Below are 21384 nucleotides of genomic sequence, written 5' to 3'. Positions count from 1 at the left end.
ATAACCGAGGCAAACTCGAATTAAACGATTATTTTGATTCGTAGCTGCTCCGCAAAAAGTTTCGCAATCCTCCAATTTAAACAGGCGAAGTTTCCAGGTCTTAAACTGAACGAATGGCTGCCGGCATTATTATTTCTAATTTCCTTCATTAATTTATCAAAATTATTGTAAAACTTTACTCGTTACACAGTTATTTGCTAACTGAGTTATTGTTATGAGAGGCGGGAAGAAACTGCGTAGGTAACTAAATGAAAAATTTGCATTATATTCATTTACGGAGTTTTAAAAGTAGCGGTGTTCCAGCAATATTATTATATTCCCCCAAGAAAAAAAAATCATTTTTTTATTAAAGGAAAAAAATAATTATAAAGTATATATAAAACATAAGAATTATATGAAATAATAAAATTAAAAATAAATTAATCAAATAAATTTTAAAAAGTCCAATTTACTTCACCTTATTCTAGTCTACCTTATACCAGTCTAATTGTCCCATAGAGATTTTTTTTATCAAAATGCAAATAATCTTACGACAAGATGCTGTTGCTTTCAGTCTAATTTTCCTTGGATGGGCACTTTTGCTCCCATTGGTTGAGAATTCAGTTGCTCGAAGTTTCCCTTAACACAAATAAATGACCAAAGTTTGCTTTAAAGTTAATTGTAGCTTTTATGGCTTATGATCAATATCGATTTCTACCCATATGTTTCTATTGACATATAAGTGTTTCAAAGCCTCGCAGGTAAGAAAGTTTACCAGTAGTTACGCAATTGGGTGTTTCATGTAAGGATTGCAATGGTGTCTCCGAAACAGTAAGAGATTTGTTAAAGGTAAATAGTTTCAAATTTTAAGGTCAAAAAATACTGTTCCTAAATTTAAAATACTTCAATTATCTGAAGGTGATTGAAATTGTATATATTTCATATTTTGTAAAAAGAACCTCTTTTCTCTCTTATCAAGGAGTTTTTCAAAATAATTGTCCATTTTTATAGCTGCTATTACGCTCAGAAGTTGTATCACCCGACATTACGAACTGATTTTTAACAATAGTTAGTTTTTAATTTTTATTAAAATTAATAAAATGTGAGGTAACAGTACCGTAAACGGTTTTCGCTTTGGTCGTTCTGATTTTTTAATATGTTGTTCTAAAGGTCATTTTGAACAACTTTTCTAAAGGGACAAGGGCGCACAAATGCCTCTTTCACACTTTTTCTTAGGTTGAACATTTTTCCAAACGGGATCGTGGAGCGAATAGGAGTGCTGGGGGAGGGGGGTAAACTGCCTCACTATGGGTATGTAATATTTTGTTGTTGCTTTAAAGATCTGAAACGTTGTTGACAATTACCTCACTCAGCACTCCAATTCACTCCATGAATTCCGAAAGACACTTCGCTTAATCGACTAAAATACTAGCGTGGCCCCTGCGCAAGGAATATCCAGAAAAATTTTACAATTTTATTTTAATTGCAATCGCAATTGAAAAAAATATATAAATTCTGATCAAAATAAGTAAATGAAAACATATTGCTTGATAAGAATTGAAACTAAATTAAATAAATTTCCTTTACTGAGGTGATCCGAACTAACCTAAACTAACCTCAACTAAACGAAATAAATTTGCTTACTGAGGTGGATGTAACTTTGCAATTTCAATAGAGAAATAATGAATGAAAAATGGAAATGTGTTACCTTACCTTACCTAACCTTACCTTATCTTACCTTACCTTACCTCACCTTACCTTATCTTACCTTACCTTACCTTACCTCACCTTATCTTACCTTACCTTACCTTACCTCACCTTACCTTATCTTACCTTACCTTACCCCACCCAGCACCCCCATTCGCTCCACGATCCCGTAAGACAGTTGGATTTGGAAAAATGTTCAACCTAAAAAAAAGTGTGAAAGAGGCATTTGCGCGCCCTTGTCCCTTGAAAAAAGTTGTTCAAAATGACCTTTAGAACAACATATTAAAAAATCAGAACGATCGGAGCGAAAACCGTTTACGGTATAATTACCAAATGTGATTATTAAATTGTGGCATTACAGCCCTGTTTTGGAATAATTGAATTTGACAAACATTGAATCCGGTGTTAGCACGCTCCTGGATATTACCAGTTTACGTTGATGATTTTTGCAATTATTCGGAAGAAAAAGAATTGACTTTTCGTCAAAGTTCACGAGTCTGAATTGATTTTCTTGGATCTTTAAATCATTCATATTGAAGATGAAATTTCTCTCTCTATTTTTAACATTAGAAGAGCACGCTCCTGGTTTTCATCAGAGACATCAGAATTAATTTAAAAAAATTCTGCAAATTTTATCCGATAAGGCTTATTTTATTTTTCAATTTAGGGACGCAGATTGATCTATTGTCCAGCAATGAATCTTTCAATAATTGATTTTTAAAATTTTTTTTAACGATCAATGAGGTCTCCCTATTACTTCCAAAGGAATTTGGTGATTATCAGAAGAGCAATTATCGTTCGGATTCCTAGAAAATCTCTGCTAAATTACTTAAAAGTGATTAAAATTAGGTATCTTTCGTGTCTTTCCAAATATTTCAGGAAAATTTAAAATCTTTTGAGGTGATATTTATTGCTCTAATCGACAGATATCAATTCTGTTCGCTGTGGATGCTTTCACTGAGGTTCTGGAATATTGAAGATGTAGTATAAAGCAAGAGATGCTTGGCATGTTCGGGCACCTTAAAAATTTATAAAATTAGTATTGAAATTCGTCGATATCTCGGGAACTAAAAGAACGAGAGCAATCCGTTGAAGGCAGGCTCAAAATCCTCATTAAAGCAAGTTATTTGCGATCGCTTTTCTCTCTTCAAAAAGTTGATGCTGAAAATGTGAAAAGTGGTTAAAGTTGGACATTTTCCTGGTCTTTTGGAGATTTTCAGGAAATTTTTGAATCTTTTTAGGTGACACTCAATCAAAAGACGTTGATCCTACGTTGACCCTAAGTGTTTCCATTGAGGCTCTGGAATTTTAAAAATATAATTTGCAAAATTTGAATTTTGGGGCACTAAATCGATAATATCAGTATTAAAGTTAATCGATATCTCGGGAACTGGGGAAAAAGAGCAATTCGCTCAGCACAGGCCAATAAACCTCCCCAAGGCCCGTAATTTGCAACTGCTCTTCGGGCTCTCAAAATTGACGGTAAAAATTTGAAAAGCGGTAAAAATTGCGTATCCCGCAGTCCCCTGAAAGCTGTCTGAAAAATTAAGAATAATTCGAGACGATGTTTACTTTTTTTCCGACGCTCTAATCGTGATATTTGCATCTTACATTGGCCCTGGATACAATGGAAGTTTAAAATTATCTAAAATAAAGAAGATACTAAAGAAAGGGAGTGGAAACTGTCTACGTAACTATCCATGTAAATTGGTAAGTGCCGATTTACAAGTAGGCCTATCGCGAATTGAGATATGGGAATGAACAAGCTCGATGATCAGTTACGTAAAAATCCGCAATATCCCCCGAAGTTAAGAGTTCAAAATTAAGTTTGTAAATGACTGTAAAATCAACTTAAACTGAAGTCCCACTTTCAGTAGAATTCCTAAATTTTTAACAAGTACTTTCCGCTAACAGCAGTTAACTTAATGTTTCCTTACCTAAACGAATGCAATAAAAAGAGTCCCGTGAATGGTCTCTACAACGAGCATTTCGCGTGGCAAACTTTAGTTACGAGATTACGAAGTGTCATTGCAGGTATCCAGATGTGCCGATAAATTTCTTCTTGGAATGACCGCATTTGCTGCTGAAATGCGGAAAACCTGTGTGAAAACGTTATTTAGAATTAATTTACAGCACCGTACCGTTACTTTATATTCATGACTTTTTTTTTATCGACTGCAAGGATGTACCCCCAGGACAACAGACGATGGGAAACATAGCTCGTGTCCTCAGAATACCACGTTTCCCTCCCGTGTCTTTCCAATTCCGAGCTATTTTTCCTCCAACCGATCATGAAAATGAAACTTATTCCCTGCAGGAGTTCAATCAATTATCCGTTTCGGAGTCGTTAAGGTCTCTATGGGTGATATCGTTTTTGCTAACGCAGCAATCACTGGAATTACATAAATTGGTTACCAAATTGAGAAAATTCTCATATCATCATTAGGAACACGCACATAACTGGGGAATGAAGGGGCACTTTTATTGGCTTAGTTACGGGTTCATCAAAGGCAGGGTTCTCATTTTATTAAAAATATCTTCGGCCCTAAATCAGCCACCCCAAATTTCATGAATGTAACTGGAGTTCGGTGAACGATTTGTAGGACAATTATTTTCGACCCCCTGTGAGACCACACCGAATGCTTCCAAAAAAGATGTAAATTTTTCTGTTTGAAATTCTACTTTATTGACTCATAGTGCAACAGATCGTAGTGTCGTCAACATTTTCCAAAAGACGATTTACATGCACACCAAGGCATTGGTCCCTCCCCAGCATTTATTTAACCTCCCACCATAATCCTGATAAAGTTATCTGGGCTTTGATATTTTGGCCTTTAAGCGACTAGTCACGACCTGCCTGTAGGTCATACTGTAACTCATATTTTTGACGTCCGTGGATAAACCTTGTGTTGGGAAAAAACCCAACATAAACCAGCGGTATCGCTGGGCTCCAATTAAGCCCTAAAGACGTTGGAACAATCCCAATATACATCTGCTGCATTGCACCCCGCGATGCAGCACTTACCCTCACGTACTTAAACCCGGCCATCGTGATGGCACTGGTTCCTTGAATTATCGCTGTCCCGATTTATGGGGGGCACCAGATAAATCTGTCGAGGGAACCAGAGAGCCACATCTGGGCTTTGACCGTGGAGATTCTTGAGAAAAAACTTTCCACAGAACTAGGGGGCGGTGTCGGTTGGGATTGGTCAAGATCTCATCGTGGTGATCTCCCTCCAGCCCCATCATCCCTGGGACGCAAAAAATCTAGGACTCCCAAAAAAGATTCTCTCCAAGACAATACTCGCGAACGCTCTTTTTCCCGTTTTTCGGACACTCTCTATCCCTGAACGCGGAACTCTATCAAAAATCTCTCTCACATAACTTAACTCTAAAACAGTGCTCGCGAACTCTCTCTCTCTCTCTCTTTCCCGTTTCTCGGACACTTCTCGATCCCTGAACATGGAACACTATCAAACCTCTCTCACAACATTAGCTCAATCTCTGCTCTGTAACTCTTTTACAAGTCACCCTTCAAACTTTATACGTATCTTTCTCAGATCTCGGGTAACCCAGTACCGACTCTGTAAAATTGAAGTGTATATGAAGTTGTAAATCCGTAGTGTAAATTGGACTGATATCTGTAGTGTAAAGTAAATTACTTAATTCGTGCTACGGAATTTGTCCTCCCCCAACCCTTGAACCCCGTTTACATCAATTGACGCATCAGCGTCTGGTCCTTCGAATCACAATAACTCACACCAGCAAAATAGGAGATACCTCTTCGGGTGCGTTGTGAGGCAGTCGATTCTGTTAGGCAGTGACTAAAAGCCCCTGGCTTAAACACCTTGATGGTTTGGAGGTTCTATGGCCAATTTTGCAAGTATCGAAACCATCCTCACTGTGCTGCGGTGGTTTATAGGATCGTAGGGATAGTTGACGGCTGGAGGTCTGAATGGTCGTAGGTTTCCTTGAATTTCATTGATAAGTAGAAGATTGCTAAAATGAGAGTTAGTTGTTATGTGTTACGTTCTATATACAAGGTGATATTTTACAAACTTGCAATAGCTATATCTGAGGAATAAAAAAAGATGTGATAAATTGCTCGGAATCGTTTCTATAATAAGTAGGGGGAACCAAAATTATATGCTTATTAACTAACCTACCCACGGCTACCCTGTAACATCCAGCCACTCCAACTTTGTAATTTTAAATGGCAACCCACCCACTTGCACTACTTGATTTTAAAGCTTCTCATATTTCACGACATCAACCAGCTATCAAGTTATTAAATAAAAAAGAAATAGAATACTTGCATTTACCTCCTTTGTGTTTAGTTAAGTGCTTAAAATGGTTTACGTTATTTTCCACACAATAATAGAGCCTGTTATCAAATTACTAACGTTAGCCGAACTTTCCTTTGATATAGCCCGGCGGTATCATTGAATAATTGTGTCTCTTAGTTCCTCAATTGAGTCAGACAGACTTAAAGACGACGAAGTTTAGGTATTCCCGTAAAAAAAAATTAAGCGGAGTTAGGTCTGGAAACGTCGATGGCCGCTCTATGACGCCACGTCTTCCAATTCATTTATTTGAATAATGGTCGTCTAGCCATTGCCTAAAAAACGTAGCAAATCCTTGAAAACTTCTAAATAAATCATAAAATCATCATTTGGAATATGAGTCTGCGTTTCAATACGATTTTGAAAATTCACATTCTATTATTTTTTTATTTAATAATTCGCTCACTGCTTGAACAAATCTCATCTTAGTTAATGAGATTGTGAAACATTTTTATAGAGCTTTAGAACGAGGTATTGAAAGTGCGGTGTTGCCATTTAAAATCACGAAGTTGGGGTAGTTGACGATTAGAGTGTAGATGTGGATAGGTTAGTAAGTACCTAATTTCGGGCTCCTTCCATTTAATAAGGGATGCGACGGTGTACTTAGAACTAAAATTGGATTTACGAATTTTTTCAAAAAAAAAATAGAAAGCTCAATTCTAAAAAAAATAAAAGCTTAATTTTTTGCTTCCTAGTTAGGCAAGTTGTCCCTATTTTACTTTGAAAGAGAGTGAAAAAAATGCAATAACACTTGCAAATTCAAAATCGTTTTTAACGTAAATAATTTATAGATACAAAATATTTTGTTTTTTTTTTTGTAGAATTCATTAGCCGGCGAATTCAGTTATTAAGCATCGAACACAACTAGAATATCAAAGAAATGGATCGTTTATCTGAGAAGCAAAGAATTGAACTTTTAATATTTTTGGGGTATGGAGATCGCAAAGAATTTGCGAAGAGGTGGGAGTCACCTTTTAATGAGAAATGTCTACATCGATCTATTGATGAAAGCGTCGTCTCTCGGATTAATAAAAATTTTCAACTAATTAGAAATGCGAAACCTGCTCAAAAATGTGGAAGACCTCGAACAGCAACTGGTGGCGATAAAGCACTAGACCTTCTTTTATCTATCGATGAAAACTCCATATAGTTCGCCAGCAAACTTGCCGATGAATTTGAGGTATCTGCAAAATCAATAAACAATTTTCTAAAACGAGGAAAATTTTATCAATACAAAATTTCCCTTACTCAAAAGTTGACGCCTGAAGATTTTCATCGCAATGTGGATTTTTTTGATTTGATACAAGAAACAGGCATTCAGCATACTAGGTTTTTTTCAAAGTTTTATTTTCGGATGAAGCAATTTTTCCCCTAAATGAATCTATTCATCGATGTAATTGTCGCTGCTGGTCTTCACGAAATTCCCATCGGATACGGATTCTACGTACAGTAAATTCGCAAAAGTTCAATGTTTGGATTTGTATTATCGGTCACCAGTTCGTCGGTCCATTTTCCATAGAGGGAAACTTAACCAATGCATCATACTTGCACTTATCACGAAAAAGAATTAATTCAATCAGTCGCCGCAATTTGCCTTGGAAAACGTAATGAACGAGTAGCCAATAATATTTGGTTCCAACACGGTGATGCATCACCACATTATGCTATGGCTGTGTGAGAGTATTTTCGTGGGATTCGCTCCGGGAAATGAATCGGTAGAAGGCGCGCAATAGAATGGCCGTCGCGTTCTCCAGATTTTACGCCTCTCGATTTTGTTTGTGGGATCATTTAAAAAGTATCGTTCGCAAAATACACCACAAAATTTAGACGATTTACGTATATATAAAACTCGAACAGAATTAGAATTAATAACAGAAGCAACACGTGGATAATTGAATAAGAGTTCGGGCAACGACTGAATCATTACCAAATTGTTCGTGGAGCCCAATGTGAGAATTTATTCTAGAAATTTCAATTTTGTTTGTTGTAATGCTGAGTTACTTTATTTTGTATCTAATACGTTCAGTTTTTAACGAAATTGTAGATCCAATTTTAGTTCGGAGTATTCCGTTGTATCTCTTATTGAATTACTTTTCATTTGATATACTACAATGGGTACCTTTCCGTTTGAAACTACAAAGTAAGTAGGGGTAGTTGGATAGAGGTAAAAAGTTGGAACATCGAAAATAGTGCATTAAATGTCTGTTTTAAAATAAAATTATACGTGTTTAAGTATTTTTTTAAAATATCAAGTCCATGAAAGTTATAAATGCGTTGCAATACTTTTTAGAAGCGCTATATAGGTGAAAAGCAGTTGCAGTTATATATTTTTTTCTTTTTTGTGTCGACAATATGGTCTTTCTGCGTCACTGCTTAATACTACAGTGGCGCACATTTCAAACAAAAAACATTAAGGGCTGTTTGCCGTGAACTACATCAGAAAAGAATTTATTTCCCCAACACAGAACTTGTAACATGTCATGCTTTACCCAGACAGACTGGTCAGATCATTGTGAGCACTTACAGGGGAGTATTTTTTCTGAGGTCAGGCCCCTTTTGTTAGTTTAGACGTTTTAATTTGGCACGCTTTCGGTGCCTCCACCCGGAAAGTTCGTCCATTGTTCAATTTAGAAAAAAAGCTTGCCTTTTGACTTATTCTTCTATCTTCAACCGTTTCCGAGATATGTATTTGCAACAACATGAAAAGTGTATAACGTTGCAAACAATTTGCAGTATGGTGGGAAATATGATGAGGAAGACGCGAAGAAAAATTACTGCTCTGGATTGACCAATAAACACAAATTCATGGAAGAAATTGGTCAATGCCGTAAGAAAATAGGTTCGGAGTGGGAAAATAGGGTTTGACTCTGCGAAAAACATGATTAAGTAGATTTTCGCAATTATGTGACAATGTCACTTGGGTACATAACGGTATACAGGGTGTCTCTAAAAGGTCTGTACAAAATTCTACCACAGATTTCTGAGGTCAAAACATGACGATTAAACCCAATTTACCTTAGTCCAAAAGTGGACGGTTTTCGAAATACAGGGCGTTAAAGTGAAAACAAAAAAAAGCAAAAAAATTAATTTCTTGGTTGGTAATGCTGCTATCTACACAAAATGTCATATCGGGCGGTTTTTGGGGATAAGAAATCAGAATCCGTTTACATTTCCGATGCACAATGTAGAGGGCGTTGTCAGCGCTCGATGAATCCTCTTTAAAAGGGCATAACTTTTTCATCACCCGGTATAAAATTTATTTATGACTAAACTTGTGTTTTCCTACATTTTTTTAAGGAAAAAAGGTCTCTTGTTAAAAATCTCTACGAGGCTTCCTTCTTGAGATACTTGAAGCTTAAAGTTCGCTGCATGTCTTGAACAATAATTTTAATGTACTACATATCTACTCTTACAGTTGGATAAAAAAAAATGAAAACTTAAAAATAGACTACAAATTACTTGAAAACATAGATACCAAACATAAACACGAAAAAATTATACTTTTAGTGGATGTTCGAAATGACCACCATTGACTTGCATACGAAGATTAATCCGACGCAAGAAACTAAAATGTACTCTATTCATCAATTCTTCGTCGTTCTTTAAAATGTTTACTGCATTTTGAATTCGTCCCCATAGTTCCTCTTCACTATTTATGGCCGTGAAGTATACCATGGACTTTAGAGTCCCCCATAAAAAATAATCCATCGGAGTTAAATCCGGTGAGCGCGGTGGCCATGGTATGGGAGCATCATTTCCTCTACCTATCCATCTTCGTGGGTACTGTTGATTTAAATAGTTTCGCACATTTATAGTAAAATTTGGCGGAGCACCGTCGTGCATAAACCACATATCTTGCCGAAGTTGTAAAGGAAGATCTTCCAATAATTCTGGCATTGAATTTTGAATATGTTCCAGATAACTTTCACCACTTAATCGGGGCGGCAAAATGACAGGACCAATAGTAAAATTGTCAATTATTCCTGCCCACACATTAATCTTAAATTCATGTTGATAATGTACCACCAACTGTAAGAATAGATATGTAGTACATTAAAATTATTGTTCAAGACATGCAGCGAACTTTAAGCTTCAAATATCTCAAGAAGGAAGCCTCGTAGAGATTTTTAACGAGAGACCTTTTTTCCTTAAAAAATGTAGGAAAGCACAAGTTTAGTCATAAATAAATTTTATACCGGATGATGAAAAAGTTATGCCCTTTTAAAGAGGGTTCATCGAGCGCTGACAACGCCCTCTACATTGTGCATCGAAAATGTAAACGGATTCTGATTTCTTATCTCCAAAAACCACCCGATACGATATTTTGTGTAGATAGCAGCATTACCAACCAAGAAATGAATATTTTGGCTTTTTTTTGTTTTCACTTTGACGCCCTGAATTTCGAAAACCGTCCACTTTTGGACTAATGTAAATTGGGTTAAATCGTCATGTTTTGACCTCAGAAATCTGTGGTAGAATTTTGTTTGCAAAAGTTTCAATTAAACTTTAATTTTTTCTACCATTTTGACAACGAAGCTTTGAATTTTTATGTTCATACATACGAATGCGTAAAAAAATTTTCATAAGAACTAACCCGAATAAGGACGAACAATTATATCTTCATGCACGCGAATAGAGTTTCTTTGCTTTCCTCAGACATAGCCCAAACTCAACCACACTAGACCCTTTATTAATCACAGAATCAGCTAATATACCGAAATTCGGACAGCCACAAACGACCATAACCATAACAGTGGTCCCTTATCCTAACTACACAACATAGATCTTCCCCTTATGAGTATTTAACGCAAATATAAGGATTCATTATTATAAACTACCCCTCGTTTCGGGTGATTAATTGCCCCCTAATATAGGCTGGTTCATTTATTATTGAATCAGTTAGCCTCTAAACACTTCTGTGCGTGCTTAATTGGCTTATAATGTGTTGGAATTTAGGACACAGTTCAAAGGGATGATTGCCGCGAAATTGTTTAATTCGAAATTAACAAAATACGAAGGCCGCATCTGTTGTGAAATTTCGGTCCATTTTGCGTTAAAAACCGAGCGAATTAAGAACAAATGTTAAGCTGTTATGGAAGAGACAAGCTTGAAGGAGTATGATCATAAAAATCCACGAATTTTACACGCAAAAAATAAATTTTACATCCGGCAGAGCCGCAAAACACTTATTACGTTAAACCAACCGTCCTTCGTGCTTCATTCACCTTTTTATTTCAAGAAACTGTACGATTTTGTATAGGCGGTGCCTCCTTTCATTTCGTATACGACTTTAAGAAGTACTAAAAAATGACTGCAACATTCGGCGTCATCGCCATTGAAATTTTGATCCTGTTTTCATCGATTGTCAAGGTCTAAACTTCGTTCAAGATCACCGGACAGCATCGCGTATGGGTCTGCTTAGTGAATTGCTCTTGGGTATAAATACCTAGGCCACGGTTCAATATACCATCAGCCGCAATCAGTCAGTCTCAAGACTCGCAACACAGACCTAAAGAAACAAAATGTTCAAATTGGTGGTGTTGTCCGCTCTCCTCGCTCTAGCTACGGCTAAGCCCAGCTTGTACCACGAAGTTGCAGCTCCAGTCATCGCCAAGACCTACGTGGCGCCAGCTGCAGTCAGCAGCACCTATAGGGAAGACGTCATCAGTAAGCCAGCAGCTGTAGCTTACGCGGCCCCCGTTGCGGTAGCTGCACCGGTGACTTACGCCGCCGCAGTTGCCCATGCTTTGCCAGCTGTAAGTGCCAGCTACAGAGCAGATATCGTCAGCAGTCCAATTGTCGCTAAGAGCTATTTGGCCCCAGCTGTTTACGGTTACGCTCACGGTTCCGCTTGGTGAAGAGAGGAATGATGAAGTTTCGACTGTTTGTATATATAATTTATTAAAATGCCAATGGATTGATTTTTTCGAAGTAATTTTTCGTTTTAATTTATATCGAAACAGACCTGTAAAGGCCTATAATCAAGCTCAAATCGGCCTACTGCAGGTGCTGGAGAAACTCCAACATAAAGATCGCTCTCACGCAATGCCCTAACATCTGGGCAATAAATTTGGTAAAAAGAGAAAGCAGAACCCAAAACTCGACATACCATTAGGTGCCAAATCATGGGTACCGCGCCAATCACCTTTCATATGGTTTTCTTCCACCCTGATTGATGAAGGGCAAATCGTACAATAATTGAGGGCCGCAGTAAATTAGGATGGAGTGTCGCAACAAACTCGCAACTGGACAAGAACCAGAGGGTGTTAGCGATAAGGCATTGGTGTGAAAGCATCAAGGTTGTGAGTTTCCCACGAAATCGTGGAAAAGAACCAGACTCGGGACCTGCTCTTTTCGGGAAAGAGCACCACCCCTCTTGGAGCAAAAGCAGAACCGTTCCTCATCTCGTCGAGTTAAGATCAACTTCTCTTCTCTCTCGATTTCACAAATTAGAATAAATCTCTCTACCAACTCTATCTTGTTGCAATAGAAATCTGTACAGGGGCATTATTGTTAATAGTTTAATCACCACTCAACCCTGTAATTCAACTAGTCTGTGATTAAATTTAGTGTAATCCGTGTAACAGAGTTTCTATACCCTCTCGAACCTTTGGAACCCCATTAATTTACGACGGCACCCCGTCTGGTCCTTTGACTCAATTACGAAACCCCGCCAGCGTATTTGGATTTCTCTGTGGGTGCCTAGTGAGGCAGTCACTACTGTTAGGCAGGAACTCAGGAAGCCTCTGGCCTAAACAACAGGGTTTTGCATACACAAGGTTTCTTATTAGTTTCATTAAGTGCGATATTTCAGCAGATATGAGCTTTAGAAGGAAATGTTTCACGTCGAAGTCTTTTATTGTTAAGAGTTGCATATTTTAAAATTATTTTCAAATGTACAGGGTCCGTCAAAAATGTGTGGTAGTGTCCAACTATGTTTTTTTTAATCACTTTTCTCACATTTCTCACATTTCTCAGTTTTTTAGTCATTTTCGGATTTATCGGTAAATTTTAAGATCTGTTTACGTGGAGGGTCCTATGTCAAAGATTTACCGTCTCAGAGTTATTCGGGGAAATTCGAAAATTTTGATAGCTGCAAGGGAAATTAGTGCCGCACCCTAAATCCTGCGAATTTTAGACGCGGTCTTATGGGGCTCCAAGAGTATCTAATAAGCTACGTTTTGACGTATTTTATTTTTAAAAAATTCTATAACTTCCAAAACGCGCCTCCGAAGTTGCAGCACTGCAAATCTCAATAACTTGCTTATTCAAATAGAATGCCCTAAGTTTCTCGATGGCATTGCGTTCGGAATACCAAAATGCTTAAAACTACAGAAAATTATTTTATTTTTACGTAATTGAGGCATTCACGACAAATTCTCAAATTGTACCCCCTCTCAGATCAGAACACAGTTGCAGTTTTATCCAAAAGGCCTATTTACCTATTAATTAAAATGACAATATTAACAAAAAATACGTTAGAATTAAGGCGCATTTTCGAAAACGAAACAATACAGTCGTCGATAGTCATAAAAAATGTCTAAATAACACTAAACGTCCCTGGACATCGCATAACACTTGTTATGATGACGTCACCGGTTCGACTTTTGAAACGTTTAGAAGCCAGAAAGGGGCATTTTCCAGGAACTTAAAAATTGCGGAGTTTACGGATAGAATAATGTTAACAAAAGTTGTAGATCATTCTAGAAACGAATGCTGTTGAACAAATTAGGGCATTCTATTTGAAGTAAACAAGTTATTGGTGTTCGAAGCCATCAAAATTCGGTGGCCTATTTCGGAGGTCGCGGAAATTTTTTCTTAGCAAAATAAGTCGAAATGTATTTTATTAGGTTCTTTTGCAGCCTCATAAGACTGATTTGGAAATTCGCCGCGGTTAGAGGACATAACCGATTTCCATAGAACCTTACAGCTATCGAAATGTTCGAATTTTTTCAAATAACTGGGAAACGGTAAATATTTGGTATAAGACTCATTACGTTAACGGACCTTAAAATTTGACGATAAATCTGAAAATAACAAAAAAACTAAGGATTTTGGCTTAAAAATAAACATAGTTTGATACTACCACACATTTATGTCGGACTCTGTGCATTTGAAAAAATTTTTAAATACACACCTCTACTGTTACACCACAAATTTTGATATAAAACGTTTCCTTCTAAAACTCATATTTACTGACATAACGTACTATTCGGGCACTAATGAGCAGCCCTGTATATGAAAACGTCAGTTGTTGTCCGACTGCCAAAAAATCTAATTTAGGATGAATGACGAAAAATTATTTTTTAGAATGACCAACCTTACTCCCCTCCTGCTCGTCTCCTCTTCTTCATGAATTCTGCACATATTCGTAGTTTTGAATTCTAATCTTGTTGGATTTTGATGCTGGGAACTATACGAACTGCAATCCGAAGGTATTATTCCAGGTTTTATAGCTCGGATAAGAACGTGTTAGTGTTTTCGATAAATTCGTTTATTCATGAATTGAGGCTCTGGTGTTTATGATCCATCTTGATACCTAATCCGTGAATAACTTCTCGAGTTTATTCGTGAATTAATTCACAGCAAAATTGGCAGTGTCAAAAGGGTTACATACGTGAAATAATTCATGAAGCGGCTTCGCGAAGAAATTCATGAATAAATTCTCAGTGCAATACCGCTTTTACGAAAGCTTTAAAGGCGCCTTTATATATTTCACGAAAATCGTCCACAGGTTTCTGGAAACGGCAACTATCCATCTCGTGCACCAACTGTGATATTCCTATGATGACAACGAAATCTGGACACCCTGTATACTGCGCAATAAAAGTTTGGAACGTTCAAAATTTCTACAATATCAGAATTTTATGAGGTTTTGCATACTTGGGTACGCAATTATATGCCGGATCAAATGACGAGTTCTGCATTGTTGCCTGGCATACTGTTATTCCAGGAATTAATGTCGACTTTCTCATTCCACGTTGAATGAGTTCACCTTAAATGAAGGGAGGAAAAAATAAACGTAATTGCAATTGTTTGTTTTTTTTTCCCAGAAATGTTCGGAGATCTGGAAATTTTCATACTAAAAATTAATGATATCAAATTCTCAACAATTACACTATTTAAACAGGGCGGGTGTTTTACCCCTCTTGGTTTGTGGTAGAGATTTTTCAAGCATTTCGCCTGAGACGTGGGGTTTATGTGCTGGTTGGTTTGAAATTTAATTTAAGTGAATATGGACTATGTATGCCATAAAACGCGATGTGGAGTTCCGGTTTAAATCAGTATGGAGTCCGGTTTAAGCTACCATGGACCATGAATACCATGAACAGTAGACAATAGAAAGAGACTTTACAACTTCATGAGAATAATGGGCAGGAATTCTACGTTTTTCACATGGTTAAACTTTGGCTCGAAGCGATGGATCGCAGTTCTGAGGATTGATATATTAATGATGATAAATGGTGACCGCTATTGCAAACTGAAAACTTCCTCGGAACGTAGAATTATTTATTTTTAGAGTTACAGCTTCCTTAAGGTTTTTCATTCTGCCTATTGCTATGTTGCCCAATTTCCCGCTTCTGGGACAAACCACTCACCGATCTCTTGTGGAAGTGTCTTCACGAATCCTCTACCGTCTTCGACATGAATATTTCGTGATTTGACCACTTTTCTTCCTTTTTGTTAGGAGTTACCTGGCCAGGTACTGATATGTAGTGCTTTTAGAATGTGAGGAATTAACAAATTATTGCAAGGTTCAGCGTCATCAATACTAAAATTTTGATCCTGTTCCCACTGAAGGCCAATAAGTAAATTTTGTTCAAGATCACTGCACAGTGTTACGTACGACGACATTGGATTAACGAACTGCGTTTTGATATAAATACTGGATTGTCGGACTGATATTATATCAGTCTCAATCAGTCAGTCTCAAGACTCGCAACACAGACCTAAAGAAACAAAATGTTCAAATTGGTGGTGTTGTCTGCTCTCCTTGCTATCGTCGTGGCTAAGCCCAGCTTATACCATGAAGTCGTAGCTCCAGTTATTGCCAAGACTTATGTGGCTCCCGCTTCACTCAGCAGCACCTACAGGGAAGACGTCATCAGCAAGCCAGCAGCTGTAGCTTACGCTGCTCCAGTAGCTTATGTCGCTCCAGTAGCTTATGATGCTCACGTTTTGCCAGCTGCTGTAAGCTCCAGTTACCGAGCCGATGTCGTCAGCAGCCCAATTGTAGCTAAGAGCTACTTGACTCCAACTATCCAGGCATGGTGAAGAGAGGACTGATAAAATTAAAATTGTGTTTATATGTTTTATTAAAATTCCAATAGATTTGATTCGTTTAAAGTAATTTTTATTGTTGTTTATGTGGAAACAGAAGATTTAACTCGGAAATGGTCGAAAATTTGAACCTTTTATGAAAAAGACGGCAATTTGTATAGGGCGATTGAACAAATTGACTTGCGGGCATCGACATCACTATCCCCATATTTGTTGGCAAAACGAAGTTTTACGTGCTGTAAAACCGAATAGAAATTCTACATGTTTTGGTATTGCGGTTTGTCTAAAAATTGTAATCTCTGGCATTCATGATTCCTGAATTTCTTAATGTTCTTTTTAACTTTTTGTTATCGTCAGTTCTGTCAGGCATTTTTTTTTCAACAATTGGTTCGTCTGGTTTCTACTATTTCCCAGTTTTTCTAAAGATTTAAAGAAACTACAAAGCCAGTTTGACAATGAATAATTATTAGGTGTATACCTATGACTCCGCGTTTTTATTTCTAGTTCTATTTTCTTTGAAAAAATATGTTTTTATGTAAGGAATTTTATTTCATTTTTTGTTCCGTATTACCGGCTTTCTATTTATATATGATAATTGCTATATGACCTTTTAAAACTTTTCAATTAAGGTTTAAATATGTCCAATTTTGTGCCGAATAAACATCATTTGCGGGAAGCTTTGCTCTTCCTTTTCCATCTTAAGAAAAACGCCACCGCCGCTCACCAAATGCTCGTTGAGGCTTATGGCAATGATGCTGCATCTATAAGAACTTCCCAACAATGGTTTCTGCGCTTCAAATCAGGTGATTTCGACCTCAACGACAAGGAGCATGGTAAGCCATCGAAAAATTTTAAGACGAAGAACTGCAGGCTTTGTTGGACGAAGACGCCGCGCAAACGCAAGAACAGCTCGCATCTTCCCTTAACGTCACGCAGAAAACGTTTTCGGTTCGTCTTCATGCTATGGGAAAAATTCAAAAGGAAGGAAAATGGATGCCTTATGAATTGACGGAAAGGAACAAAGAGCAACGAAAAACGACGTGTGAGATCTTGCTTGAACGTTTTCAAAGAAAGTCTTTTCTACATCGTATCGTGACCGGAGATGAAAAATGGCTTTACTTGGACTATCCAAAGAGGAAAAAATCATGGGTGAGCCCGGGTGAGCCAACAACTTCGACCGCAAAGCCAAACATCCACGGGAAGAAGGTATTGCTCTCCATTTGGTGGGACCAGCGCAGCATACTGTATTACGAGCTTCTCCAACCTGGCGAAACAGTCACTGCCAATCGTTACGTCCAACGACTAGTGCAGTTGCGTAATCAACTCGCAGTAAAGAGGCCAGAATGGGCGGATCGACACGACAAAGTCATACTGCTTCGTGACAACGCAAAGACCTCATGTCGCTCAACCAGTCAAGAACACCTTGAAGGATTTCAAATGGGGAAGTCTTACTGCACCCGCCATACTCGCCAGATATTGCCCCGTCGGATTATCACCTTTTCCGTTCAACGGCTCACGGTTTGGCAGAGCAGCGCTTCCAGAATCGCCAAGAAGTCCAAGAATGGCTTGATGAATGGATCGCTTCAAAACCGACGAATTTTTTTTACGATGGAATCCATAAACTGCCTAATCTCTGGGAAAATGTTGTCATTAACGACGGAAATTATTTTTAATAAACATTGTTAATAAATTTATACAGTTTCAAGCAGTTGAAAATGCGTATAAAAACCCGGAGTCATAGGTATGCACCTAATAATTATAGAATAGAGTCCCGACTGGGTGAGAGCAAAGAATTGAACGTCGAAATCTAATTATTGATTCCTTAGTATTGTCAGCAGATTGATCTGTAGCGAACCCTACAAAACGGACATACAGGGTGATTCTTCAGTTGAAAATTTCATTATTTTTTCACTTCCACGTTTCCGAAATGTCAAAATTATGTTAAAACTCAAAGTCCAAGTCTCAAAAAAGGTTTACTGAGTGCGTTACGCGAGTTTCGCCTCCTACTCGTTTATCAGGCACAAAATCTAAAAGATCGCGTGATGATGACGAAACGATTGATTTTTAATAAGTAGCTTAACTTGTGAGTTTTCAACCACGTGAAAATGTTTAACTCTTTACGTGTTCAAGTTTCTATTCCCTTAACGCCTTTAAAATGTTACGTCCGATGTTGCCCTTAGGGGCAAAATTCTGGCGGGTAACGGACCGAATAAATCTTTGTTATGATTTAAAATTAGTGAACAAGTTAGTAATTAATAAAAAATATATTAATATCTGCTAAACCGCGCAGATCCTTCTTGATATCGACAGGTACAGGAAACGTATATTTCTTTTAAAAAAAGAACATTTTCAAGATGTAGCAGGGGCGCACACGAGCATCTGAATATTTTTGAAGAACAAAAACTGCATTCCAGTGCTTTTTTGGTACATAATAATAACTTTTGCATCCTCCGTTCTAGCCCGATGACAAAAATATGGAAATGCCAATATAAAAAATTTCATGGAATTGGAATTTATTATGGCAAGGGCCCTACAGGCTATTTCGGTAGCAATTTTGAAGCTTTGAGGTGGGCAATGCAAGCAAATAAATTTTAATATTCGCATACGAATAAACACTTTGTTCTCGGGATATTATGCATGGAGTGAAGAAAAATTTGATTGACCCTAATAGGATTTATTTTTTCAGCGAAGAATTTTGTCAGCCTTAAACCTACTCCCAGTAGTCGATACAATGTTGAAAATTTTGCCGATTTTTCGAGAGTAAATGCAAATTTTTTTCCCAAAAAAATTTTAAAAAGTTGAAGAGGAAGAAAATTACTAAATTACTTCAACGTTCGGGCATCGTCACCATTGACATTTTGATCCTGTTTTAATCGATGGCCAAGGTTTATATTTCGTTCAAGATCACCGGACAACTACAGCGTATGCGGGGTCAGTGAATTGTCTTTGGGTATAAATACCGGGTGGTTGGAGCGATATGGTATCAGTCTCAATCAGTTAGTCTCAAGACTCGCAACACAGACCTAAAGAAACAAAATGTTCAAATTGGTGGTGTTGTCTGCTCTCCTTGCTATTGTCGTGGCTAAGCCCAGCTTATACCATGAAGTTGCTGCTCCAGTTATTTCCAAGACCTATGTGGCCCCAGTTTCAACCAGCAGTACCTACAGGGAAGACGTAATCCATAAACCAGCTGCCATCGCATACGCTGCCCCAATTGTTCATGACTCGATTGCTGTCGCTCCAGTTGTAGCTGAACCCGTAGCTATTGCCGCTCCCGTTGTCCAAAAAACAATTACTTCTCCAGCTGCAGTTAGTCATACCTACAGGGAAGATATCATCAGTAGGCCAGCACCTATAGCTTACGCTGCTCCAGCTGCGGAAACTGAGCATGTAGCTGTTGCTACTCCAGTTGTGGCCAAGACTGTCGTATCCCCAGCCGCTACCAGTCACACCTACAGGGAAGATGTAATCAGCAAGCCAGCAGCTGTAGCTTACGCCGCACCCGTTGCAGTAGCCGAGCCTGTTGCCGTAGCTGAGCCTGTTGCTGTTGCTGCTCCAGTTGTTGCCAAGACTGTCGTATCCCCAGCCGCTGTCAGCCACACTTTCAGAGAAGACGTAATCAGCAAGCCAGGGGCAGTAGCTTATGCCGCCCCCGTTGCCGTGGCTGCCCCAGTAACTTATGCCGTAGCTTACTCCGCTCCAGTTGCTCATGCTTTGCCAGCTCCTGTAAGCTCGAGCTATAGAGCCGACATTGTCAGCAGCCCAATCGTAGCTAAGACCTACTTGGCTCCAGCTATCCACGCTTGGTAAAGAGAGGACTGATAATCCATAGACTGTGTAAATTATGTAATTTATTAAAAAGGCAATAAATTTGATCATTTCATGTAATTTCTAATGTCAATTTAATAAGAAGCAGTTTCTTTATTTCGAGGAATATATGAATTTTTCCATTGAACTCATGCATATTAAAATATCGATCACTGCAACTGTTCCTGAGAGTGGCAGGAATTTGAGATAAATCTCAACATCATTTTAGGACAGAATTATAACAGAGTATTTTCGAAGCAATTTGCAAAATCATGCAAATAGGTAATGTAGTGAAACGAACAAATAATCCTTGTCTCTATCCCCCATATTTGCGCCCTTCTGCCTGGCATTAGCTTTATCTATTTATGCGGGAGTTTCGGAATAATGAATCATATCTTCCTTGAAATAATACGCTTTTCCTCGTCTTTTTCTGGGAGCGATACACATTTTCCATGGTCTCTCTATACTTACTTTGTTGTCTTTTAAATTTCCGCAAAAAAATTACTTTAGGGTGGGAATTAATGATCCATCGGTTCCCGAGATATCGGCGCTGAAGCTTTGAAAATATTCAAAAATTATTCAGATAGATTTTCAAATTTTTCCTTTTAGATATTTTCTAGAAAACTTTAAATTGTTGTTCGTCGTTGTGATTGCATTAATGGTAATCATTTTATTAGATGTGGCTAACGAAAATTTCAATACTCTCAGCAATTTTTTCGGGTAAAGAGGTGAAAATCGTGAATAGACATCCGGTTATTCGAGGTTCTTCGCAGATGGTCCGATGGTAACGGCTGGGTAGCGTGGAATTTGAGATAATCCCACCTTCTCACTGAAACAAAGCACTCCTTATGTTCTCTCACCACAGAACATGCAGTGAAGTTTCTTCAACTCTCTCGTGTTAGAAAGAGCAAATAATTTTCCATTTCTATCCTGCAGAGGTATTGACCGAATTGCCACTGTCTTGCAAAAGTCTGTCTCAGTGCATGACCGCACTGCGTGCATTCTGCCTTTTATCATTCGGTACTAAAACTCTAGTCTATCTAATGTTATGCTACACTTCGGCTCTAGTTAACTTGAACCCTCCCCTAAATGGGGTCCTAACAAGAGCACAAAATTTAAATTTAAAATGAAACGGTTCTTTTAGAAAATACTGAAACTATCAGTTAATCATAAAGTAGAAATGTCGAAATTATGTATGAAAAAATGTATCTGATAAATGCCCACCTCGGCTTTCCTAGCACATTAGCGTTCTTTTGACCAAATTTTC

The 21384-nt window shown here is 37.8% G+C and overlaps 1 protein-coding gene and 1 long non-coding RNA gene across 2 annotated transcripts; one reads left to right on the top strand and one right to left on the bottom strand.

Annotated features, from left to right (window-relative positions):
- Positions 1 to 1071: 1071 nt before the first annotated feature.
- On the bottom strand, positions 1072 to 5957 carry LOC136348166 (uncharacterized). Its single transcript, XR_010733596.1, has 5 exons — positions 5853 to 5957; positions 4143 to 5685; positions 3828 to 4078; positions 3624 to 3769; positions 1072 to 2986 (listed from the first exon to the last, which is right to left on the bottom strand). It is a non-coding gene; the product is annotated as an uncharacterized lncRNA (long non-coding RNA).
- A 5532-nt stretch (positions 5958 to 11489) lies between these two features.
- LOC136348407 (uncharacterized) lies at positions 11490 to 20708 on the top strand. The gene is made up of 6 exons (XM_066299200.1): positions 11490 to 11883; positions 15785 to 15838; positions 15986 to 16220; positions 17014 to 17143; positions 17413 to 17755; positions 19340 to 20708. Exons 1-6 carry the CDS (start codon positions 11552 to 11554, stop codon positions 20118 to 20120), a joined length of 1875 nt encoding a protein of 624 aa, XP_066155297.1. The 5' UTR covers positions 11490 to 11551; the 3' UTR covers positions 20121 to 20708.
- The last annotated feature ends 676 nt before the right edge of the window (positions 20709 to 21384 follow it).

The sequence above is a fragment of the Euwallacea fornicatus genome, chromosome 32, assembly GCF_040115645.1.
Source record: "Euwallacea fornicatus isolate EFF26 chromosome 32, ASM4011564v1, whole genome shotgun sequence".
NCBI lineage: Eukaryota > Metazoa > Arthropoda > Insecta > Coleoptera > Curculionidae > Euwallacea > Euwallacea fornicatus.
This window is presented reverse-complemented; position numbering and strand designations above follow the sequence as displayed.

Bases quoted from the DNA above. Each gene is read 5' to 3' on its own strand.
- LOC136348407 (XM_066299200.1), top strand. From the start codon at position 11,552: ATGTTCAAATTGGTGGTGTTGTCCGCTCTCCTCGCTCTAGCTACGGCT. The intron at 11,884-15,784 runs GTGAAGAGAGGA...AATTATTGCAAG, and splicing joins TACGCTCACGGTTCCGCTTG to GTTCAGCGTCATCAATACTA. The intron at 17,756-19,339 runs GTCTTACTGCAC...ACAGACCTAAAG, and splicing joins GAAGGATTTCAAATGGGGAA to AAACAAAATGTTCAAATTGG.